This window comes from Halichoeres trimaculatus, unplaced genomic scaffold, assembly GCF_033239565.1.
Source record: "Halichoeres trimaculatus isolate MK-OKI-2021-1 unplaced genomic scaffold, fHalTri1.1 fHalTri1_scaffold_12, whole genome shotgun sequence".
Classification (NCBI taxonomy): Eukaryota; Metazoa; Chordata; class Actinopteri; order Labriformes; family Labridae; genus Halichoeres; species Halichoeres trimaculatus.
Genome location: NW_027437190.1, coordinates 8,358,732 through 8,368,226, shown reverse-complemented (window position 1 = coordinate 8,368,226; position 9,495 = coordinate 8,358,732). Strand labels below are relative to the sequence as shown.

General features: G+C 41.4%; 1 protein-coding gene across 1 annotated transcript; it reads left to right on the top strand.

The window, feature by feature from the left end:
- The first annotated feature begins 498 nt into the window (after positions 1–498).
- On the top strand, positions 499–4,730 carry dcstamp (dendrocyte expressed seven transmembrane protein). Its single transcript, XM_074683169.1, has 3 exons — positions 499–1,545; positions 4,238–4,567; positions 4,653–4,730. The coding sequence occupies exons 1-3, from the start codon at positions 499–501 to the stop codon at positions 4,728–4,730; spliced, it is 1,455 nt and encodes a 484-aa protein (XP_074539270.1).
- The last annotated feature ends 4,765 nt before the right edge of the window (positions 4,731–9,495 follow it).

Genomic DNA, 9,495 nt, shown 5'->3' with positions numbered 1-9,495 from the left:
CCCATGAGCTGTGTCGTGAATCAAACGTACCCTCCAGTGCAGCTATAAAGCTACAACTCTAAGATCTATTTATCTTAGGATTTTTACACCAGGCACCATCAGCTTGTTCATGCATAAGTGGCATGTAGCCGTGCACTCCTCAGTCTATCAGCTGATTTTTACATCCAGGCCACAATCCAGCTTCACACACAGTCAGAGCCCAGCCACATATGAGTGTGTGATCTGTGTGCTTCTGCTTTTGGTTGAAAATAGGGATGACAGGGACGTGACAAATGACCGCAGTTAGATACGACACAATGGTTCCTGTTTTAGCTGTATTTAAGGGATGAGTGGACCGCGTGTACATGAATAGATGATAACTTCTTCACAGCAGGTCTGTGCTGTGTTTCCTTCTGTAACTGTTGATTTTTTTAAACCATTTTATTCATCTTACCTCTTATTTTTCCCCCTGATGCTGCTGCTGTAGAGTTTTCCCTGATACCTTCTTTTTCAGCCAAGATGTTTTTAACAAAGCCTGCGATACCAGAGAGTCTGCAGAGCATCGCTGATCTGACTGTGGATGTTTTCTTAACCGGTAACAGGGATGGTTTTAAAAGGACTTTCATCCTCCTCATCACCTGCAGCTTCACCAGCCTCCTGCTGAGCTCCCTGCCTCTGCTTTACCTCCTGTTTACCGTGAACTGTGAGGCAGTGGTGACTGCAGGAATAACTGTCTGCTTTACAGCACTCCTGACAATCGTCCTCTTCCTGTCAAAAAGATTGAGGTGCTTGGGGACTCTACTTGTCATCTCTATTTTCTTGAAGAAGAGTCGTAACCTGCTCCTGACTGCTGGGACCAGTCTGGTCATTCTCAGAAATGTTCGTAACACCTTGGAGAACCTCACAGGCCTGGTCCGGAGTTTGATCTGCAACCTGAAGGTGAAGAAAGCAGCCATGATGGCTCCATTCAGCAATTACGTCAAGATGTTGAAGTGGATTGGAAATATGCTGAAGGGGGTGACAGATTTAGGGGTTTTGAACCTGGACTCTCAGCTCAAGGTGTCCCCCAGACTGGAATCAGAGCAGCTCAGAGAGAAACTGGCTGATGCGGAGCAGCAGCTAAATGTCACAGTGAGGCGTGTACAGTTTCTGATAAATACAGTATCCTCTGTGAGCGATATGATGTTCCCTCTCATCAGCCTCTTTGTGCTCATAATGTTCATATTGCTGCACATTAAAAGGTTCCACGATGACATGAAGTACAAAAACAGCTTCATCAGCAGCAGATTTGTTTGTTTCGATGAGAAGCAGAAGGCTGAAGGGAAGCCACATGTCCTCCCTCTCACACCAGAAGAGGAGAAGCTGTACACACCTGTCCCGTCTGCCTGCCTCTCCTCCACAGAGGGGAGAGCGATGCTGAAGTTTGGCCTTCCATTCGTCTCCCATTTCTCTTTCTGGGTGGTGTTTATAAGTGTGGATGCTTTGTTGTTCTGTTTTGTTGATATTGTCACCACAAAGTTGTCTGAGCTGGAGCCGTTCCATGTGCCCTTGCTGATGAGTATCAAGGTAAGATTATCACAGTATACAGTACTGTGAAAATGTATTTGCCCCCTTCCAGATTTCTGTGTTTTTTGCATATTTATCACACACAAAGGTTTCAGATCCATCCATCCATCCATCTTCTACTGCTTATCCAGAGTCGGGTCAAGGGGGCAGCAGCCTAAGCAGGGAAGCCCAGACTTCCCTCTCCCTAGCCACTTCGTCCAGCTCTTCACGGGGGGATCCCGAGACTTTCCCAGGCCAGCCGAGAGACGTAGTCTCCCCAGCGTGTCCTGGGTCTGCCCCGGGGTCTCCTCCCGGTGGGACGTGCCCTGAACACCTCACCAGGAAGGTGTCCGGGAGGCATCCGTACCAGATGCCCAAGCCACCTCATCTGGCTCCTCTCAACGTGGAAGAGCAGCGGCTCTACTCCGAGCTCCTCTCGGACAGCCGAGCTTCTCACCCTATCTCTAAGGGAGAGCCCGGCCACCCTACGGAGGGAGCTCATTTCGGCCGCTTGTACCCGCGATCTTGTTCTTTCAGTCACTACGCAAAGCTCATGAACATAGGTGAGGGTGGGAACCAAGATCGACCGGTAAACAGAGCTTTGCCTTCCGGCTCAGCTCCCTCTTCACCACGACAGACCTGTGCAGAGTCCGCATTACTGCAGACGCTGCACCGATCCGCCTGTCGATCTCTCGCTCCATTCTTCCCTCACTCGCGAACAAGACCCTGAGATACTTAAACTCCTCCACTTGGGGCAGGATCTCCTCCCCGACCCGGAGAGGGCACTCCACCCTTTTCCGGCTGAGGACCATGGACTCGGATTTGGAGTTGCTGATTCTCATCCCAGCCGCTTCACGGCTGCAAACCGATCCAGAGAGAGCTGGAGGTCACGGCTTGATGAAGCCAACAGGACCACTTTATCTGCAAAAAGCAGCGATCCAATCCTGAGGTCACCAAACCGGACCCCCTCGACACCCTGGCTGCGCCTAGAAAATCTGTCCATAAAAGTTATGAACAGAATTGGTGACAAAGGGCAGCCCTGGCGGAGTCCAACCCTCACTGGAAACGAGTCCGACTTACTGCCAGCAATACGGTTTCAGATCATCAAACCAATTTTAATACCACACAGAGACAACCCAAGGAAATACAAAATGCAGTTTCTAAACAATGATTCAATTTATTAGGGAAAAAAAAAATCCAAACCTATCTGGCCCTATGTGAAAAAGTAAGTGCCCCCTTAACCTAATAGCGAGTTGTGCCACCTTTGGCAGCAATAACTGAAATCCAGCGTTTGAGATAACTGGTGATGAGTCTTTCACACCGATGTGGAGGAAGTTTGGCCCACTCTTCTTTGCAGAATTTTTTCAACTCTGCGGTATTGGAGGGTTTTCTGGCGTTAAACTGCCCATTTAAGGTCACACTACAGCATCTCAATTGGATTTAAATCCAGACTTTGACTTGGCCACTCCAAAACCTTAATTTTGTTTTTTTGTTGTTGTTGTTGTTGTTTTTTTGAGCCATTCAGTGGAGGACTTGTTTTTCTGATCCATGTCCTGCTGCATAGTCCAAGGGTGGATGTCCTCCTTCAGGATCTTCTGGTAAACAGCAGAATTCATTTTTCCCTCAATCACAGCAAGTTGTCCTGGTCCCGAGGCAGCAAAGCAGCCCCAGACCATCACGCTGCCACCACCATGCTTTGCTATTGGCATCATGTTCTTTTTTTTATCAAATGCTGTGCCATTTCTGCACCAAATGTAATGGGCTGTACACCTTACAAAAAGTTCAATTTTTGACTCATCAGTCCACAGAATGTTCCTCCAAAAGTCTTGAGGATCATCAAGATGCTTTTTAGCAAATGTGAGACGAGCTTTTGTGTTCTCTTGTGACAGTAGTGGTTTTCGCCTGGGAACTCTCCCATGGATGCCATTTTTGGCCAGTGTCTTTCTTATGGTGGAGCTGTGAACACTGATCTTACCTGAGGCCAGCGAGGCCTGCAGTTCTTTAGATGTTTTTCTAGGTTCTCTTGTGACCTACTGGATGAGTCGTCGTCGCACTCTTGGAATAATTTTAGTTGGTCAACCTCTCCTGGGAAGGTTTTCCACTGTTCCCAGTTTTCTCCGTTTGTGGATAATGGCTCTGACAGTGGTTCACTGGAGCCCCACAGCCTTAGAAATTGTTTTGTAACCTTTTCCAGACTGATAGATTTCAATCACTTTTTTTTCTCAATTTTTTCCACAATTTATTTGGATCGTGGCATGATGCATTTGTTCTTGAGATTTTTTACTCTACTTCACTTTGTCTAACAGATTCTATTGAAGTGATTTCTTGATTCAACACAGGTGGTGGCAAACAGGTTTGGGTGTGGCCTGTGAAACTGAACTCAGCTGTCCCAAAACTGTGTTTAGTCACAGTTACTTTGTGATTAAACAAGGGGGGCAATTACTTTTTCACATATGGTCAGATAGGCTTGTATTTTTTTCCCCCCATGGTAAATAAAATCATCATTTGGAAACTGAATTTTATATTTCCTTGGGTTGTCTCTGTGTGATATTAAAATTGGTTTGATGATCTGAAACCTTTGTGTGTGATAAATATGCAAAAAGCACGGAAATCTGGAAGGGGGCAAATACCTTTTCACGGCACTGTAACAGTCTCCATCTACAATTTCTGTTTTAAGCTAACAGCTTCTCAGTAATCCTTCTTCTTCTTTCAGGGGATTGCAACGTTAATTGGAATTCCATTTGTTGAGGAAACCCATCAGGAAGACTTCTCCTACTCCGTGACCCTGTTTGAGAAGAAGTGTCTTCCCAAACCCAAGCTGCTGCTTCATAACTCTTTGGTTCCTCTGGCTGCCATCCTGCTCACGCTGCTCATCATGGCTCTGATGGCTGCCAAAATGAACCAGATCAGACTGATGATCTGTGAGCGATTCTTCTCCAACGCTGCCGAGGAGAGGGTGGAATACCTGCACGCCAAAATCCTGAGGAGGCGGTTAAAGAAGACGAGGAAAATGACTTTCAGTCTGTCATCAGTCATACAAAAGGTATGCACTGTAGATCATGAGTTAATTACTCTCATAACAAAGTGTAGAGATAATACATAGATAACTTAATGTTTTATCTTCTCAGGCCCAGTTTTGGTGCCCTTTGCTCTTTGGACCCAGAGAGGATTCACCGAATGTCAAAGTGAAGCTTCCTGCAGTGTGATTTTGTTGTGAGAAAGCACACGAAGTCATGTTAGAATGATGTCTCTTGTAGAGACATGTGTTTCACTTTATATTCAATCTTTTCCTTTAGATCTATAACACTTGAAAATGTTGAAAACTGTTAAGTTATTATGATAAAGTGACACTCAAAATTCTTTATTTAAACTGCCCTGTATGACAAGGCTCCTAATCGATGCTCAATTTTCATTGAGGAGTGTTTTTAGAGTCAAATAATGGTGATCTTCAATTTTTTAAAATTTATTTATTTATTTTGTTTTGTTGAAGTAGTCTTTTGTTGTTTAAAGGACAACGTAGCTTGCTAAAACCATCAATCAAAGTCATTTTGACTCAGTTATGATGATATTATTGAAGTCCTCAGATGAGATTTTAACTTAAACTTAAGAATCAACAGACACTGCTGTTGATTCAATATAGATATATTTATTTAAGTTTATTTAAGTTATTTTATAGTACTTTATCGTTCTCTGTGAGCATACTGCAGGTCTTTGGTATCAAAACTCAGAGTTGTGCTGATGGAAGAGAAAGGAATTGAATTGACAGCTCTTCGACACACCACATTTACACAGACCAGTGGACTTTTTCATGTGTTCATGTTGAACAAGACAGCACAAGCCTGCAGCAAGACTCTGTACGCTCTTCAGATTTGATCAGGAGATTTGTTGTCTCCATGATTTTCATGTGTGACTCTTTGAACTTCTGCCATCTGACGATAATATCAAGTCAGTCTTACCCTGTTTGTTTGTGTGCTGAAATAGCTTACTGAGATGATGTGCGCATTTGATATTTTTGTAGATATTTATATTTGTATTTAACTTGTTTACACTGCAAAAAAAACTGAAATCTCTGCAAGTGTTTGTCTTTTTTTAGTAGATGTTTCATTAGATTTAGTATGAGCAACATTCACCATTCACCCTCAAGTCCAGAGAAATGTCTTATTTCAAGATATTAAAAGACAAAAATGATGCATGAATTGCTTCAGAAACGTGCTTATTGGGTAGGAGAGTTTTAATTTTTAAGTTTCTTAAAATAATGATAATATCTTATGACATAACAAATTGAAAAATGATTTCAAAGTATTTTTTAATCTCTTTTAATGATTTTTGACCCTTACATAGTGTTCTGGTCAAATTGACCCATTTTGGCATTTGACAGCAGTAGTAATACACTAAAACTTGATGAATTTTCCTAAATTAATCCAAAATACACTTCAGCCAGGACCACTTTGCCAAAATAATCTATGTTAACCTGCACATTTTCATTTGACCGTATGGTTCTGTTCTGGGACTCCCTGCTCTTCCACTCTCTTGCATGGAAAGCATAAGGCTGGACGAGCACACCTTCCTGCCCATCACGAGCCATCATGAACAGCATAAGCAGGGAGCGCAGCAGCAAAAATAAAAACCCAGACAGAGAAGAGCAATCGACATAAGACAGGAGGAGGTGGGGTAGAGGTGGGTTGCAAAATGCCAGCAGAGGAAGCAGGAAAGAGGCTGGGCTAGAGCAGTTTAAATAGTCCGCTCTGAATACAATTTTCAAATGGGAGGAGGACACAGGAGTCAGCCCAGCAATCAGCTGATCTGCACCAATGGTGCTTGATATATATGACATTATTTCAGAATTGTGTACATTTGAACCGGTGCTACAAATTTATGTATAGTGTGGCTGTTTTGGGTCAAATTTGTAAATATACACACAGTGAATTGTGTTTGTTTAGGTAGATTTTGGATCTACTAGTGTAGTGTCTAACTCTGTTACCCCGTCCCATTGAAGATACACACAAACATAACCCGTGTAGTTTCACAGTTTTAGGGTTCCATGAAAAAAAACAAAAACAAAAACAAAACAGCAACAAAACAGCAAAAAAAAAAAAAAAAAAAAAAAAAAAAGGAATTATGTTTTGTTTTTTTGTTTTTTTTTTCTGTTTTGTTGTTTTATTTATTTATTTATTTATTCATTTTTGTTTTTGTTCATGGAACCCTAAAACTGTGAAACTACACGGGTCATGTTTTCAATGGGACAGGGTAACAGAGTTAGACACTGTCACAGGAACATCTATGTCATGATTGCTTTTACGTCTTTATGTCCAGTGTAAAACAGGACAAAAAACTGTGTGATAGTGGATTTGGTAAAGTAGAGTAATAGTGTTGTAGTTTCGCTCTAAAACAAATGTTGTACAGCTGAAAAACACACTCCTTTTGCTCTCTGAAACATTTTAAGGATTAATTATATATTTATTAATGTGCCATAAGCTAATTCAATCAATCAACCAATCAACCAATCAATCAATAAATCAGTCTTTATTTGTATAGCCCCAAATCATAAACGTTATCTCAAGACACTTTCCCGAAACACGAACAGGTCTAGACCTATTAATGTTAATAAAGTTTTGTTAACAGAAACCCAACATCAAGACAAGATAAGGAGTCCGATCTCATCCTAACCCACCATGAGTACAGGACTTTGCAGCATTTAGCAAGTTCAACATTCTAAATAGTTCCTCAGTTTAAACTTGGGTAATTACTTTTACAATAAATGATTTCTTAATCTGGATCAAAATTGATATGAACCATACTATAAAGGTATAAAATATGAGCAGTATGTGAGGGTTAAGCGATTCAGGTGTGATTGTAGTCTTTCAGACTCTTCAAATAAGACACCTTTGTGGACATGTCAGTGAACATGGCTCACATTTTGTCTAATAAAACCTTTTTCTTATTAAAATATAAGACAAACACTTGCATGGATTTCAGTTCTTGTAGTCTAATTTCCTATCAATAAAATGTGTTGCAGAAACATTGTTCCCCTTCACCTTTTTGTAACTGCATTGTACTAAATCATCACAGCCTGTGGTATTACACAATAGCTCAATCAAAAACGTTGAGTCATTATTGAGAAGCTTCATAGACAGGAGTTTTTCCCAGTGATTAAATTCAGCTAATTGTTGGCCATAAATCTGAGGTCTGACTTCTATTCTGATTAATTTAATGGAGCTATCAGCAATTAGAGCTTTGCTTTGACTGTTCAGAGATATTAATACATATTACATCATATTCATTATATAACCAGGCAGGTGACTGATAGTATGAGGAGAGCAGAGTCTGAAAGATTCAGGAGGCTACGCTAATTCCACTTTACTGAAGTTACCAATTTATCATGAAACACATCAAATCCACACACCAAACACACACTGAAGTACTTTCATTTAACTCTGTTCTTTGGGTTTCATCTTCCAGTTCTATGTTTCTGACGGAGGTGGATAATCCTGTTAGAGCGTCAGCCTGAAAATAATAACTTAAATATAGGAAAGCTTCTTTCTCTTACGCTGGAGTGTAATGTCTCCCTGCAGAACACAGAACAGTGATATTTGCTTATATAATCCCAGACAGATGTCCCCATGTGCTGTTAACTGCTCTGTCCTCTTTCCACTCACATACTGAAGCTGTACATGAACACATCACAGGTGTGGGACAGTGATAGTCTGTTTCAAACCTTTGTGGGGCTGTTTTTCCACTCTGTGTCCCACTGTAAAAGAAATGTTTCCGTTCCTGTTGAGCAGGCTTGTCCATGAAAAAAACACTCCCCTCACAGACACACAGACACAGTAACTGGGCCTTCAGTGATTGATGTAATGCAGCATGTGTGTGTTCTGTTCTTTACATAAACATGGGATCAGGTCCAGCAGTCTGTGTTTAACTCTCATCCCTAAGCCCCCCTTCACATTCCCTCTAACGGGCAGATATCACAGTGGCAGCACTTTCATTCACCCTGGCTGCCTCTGGGTCAGCAGAATTCATTTTATCATTCATCAAACCTCATGGTCAGGGTCAAACACCTTAGCTAGCTCTCTTCACCTGCTTATTCCTGCATCTTAAGTTTTGTGTTAGTCCTGGCATGGCTTTCCTCCAGCCACCTGACCTGAATGTTAAAGAGGGAATGAAGAGGGAATATTTTTTTTTTTTTTCAAAGTCTTTATATTGCCCCTCTGGTTGCCATAAAAAATCCCAATGTTCCCACACACTGATGTTTTAGAAACTCATAGTTAAGCCTCTGTAACTTTTTTTTATTTATTTATTCATTTATTTTTAGGCTGCTGTCTCTTTAAGGCTCCCCCCTCCACAAAACCCCTTCCCTCTGATTGGCCAGCTCTCTGGGAGCCTATCAAGGGGAGGAGTTATGGGAAGACCTTAGTGTTTAAGGCCCACCTCTCCAATGTATCTTGAACCAGTTAGTTAAAGTTTTTTGGAGCTCTTGTGCCACTTTTAGAACAAAGCGTTTTGTTCAAATAACATTTTCAGGTATTTCTACAACATATCGGTATTAGAGGTTTGAAAATCTGCATGTTAAAGAACATCCAGCATTATTTTACATTTATGTTGAAAATGTGGGAAAGCAAAAAAGGGCCCATTTTTTAGTTTGTTTGAGGCTTGAGGTAAGGTTGCCACCAAAACTGCTCCCTCTGGTGGCTGGCTGCAGTACAGGTAAAAAAAAAAAAAATCCATCTCCCCAGTCATTCCAGATGGGCTGTGGTCAAACTATAAAAAATGAATATACTTCATAGAAATGTTTCTCACATCTGATTTTTGTGGCGTTAAGAGACATCATTTGGCTGCCTTGCATTCATGTCCTCTTTTTTCTGAAAAGTTTTGTTTTCATTAATTATAGGAGGTTAAAAAAGAGGTTTTACGTCACCTTTAACAATTATTGACAGCTGCCATTCTTGTGTTTTTTTTTCCGGAGATTGTAAA

Bases quoted from the DNA above. Each gene is read 5' to 3' on its own strand.
- dcstamp (XM_074683169.1), top strand. From the start codon at position 499: ATGTTTTTAACAAAGCCTGCGATACCAGAGAGTCTGCAGAGCATCGCT. The intron at 1,546-4,237 runs GTAAGATTATCA...TTCTTCTTTCAG, and splicing joins CCTTGCTGATGAGTATCAAG to GGGATTGCAACGTTAATTGG. The intron at 4,568-4,652 runs GTATGCACTGTA...TTATCTTCTCAG, and splicing joins TGTCATCAGTCATACAAAAG to GCCCAGTTTTGGTGCCCTTT.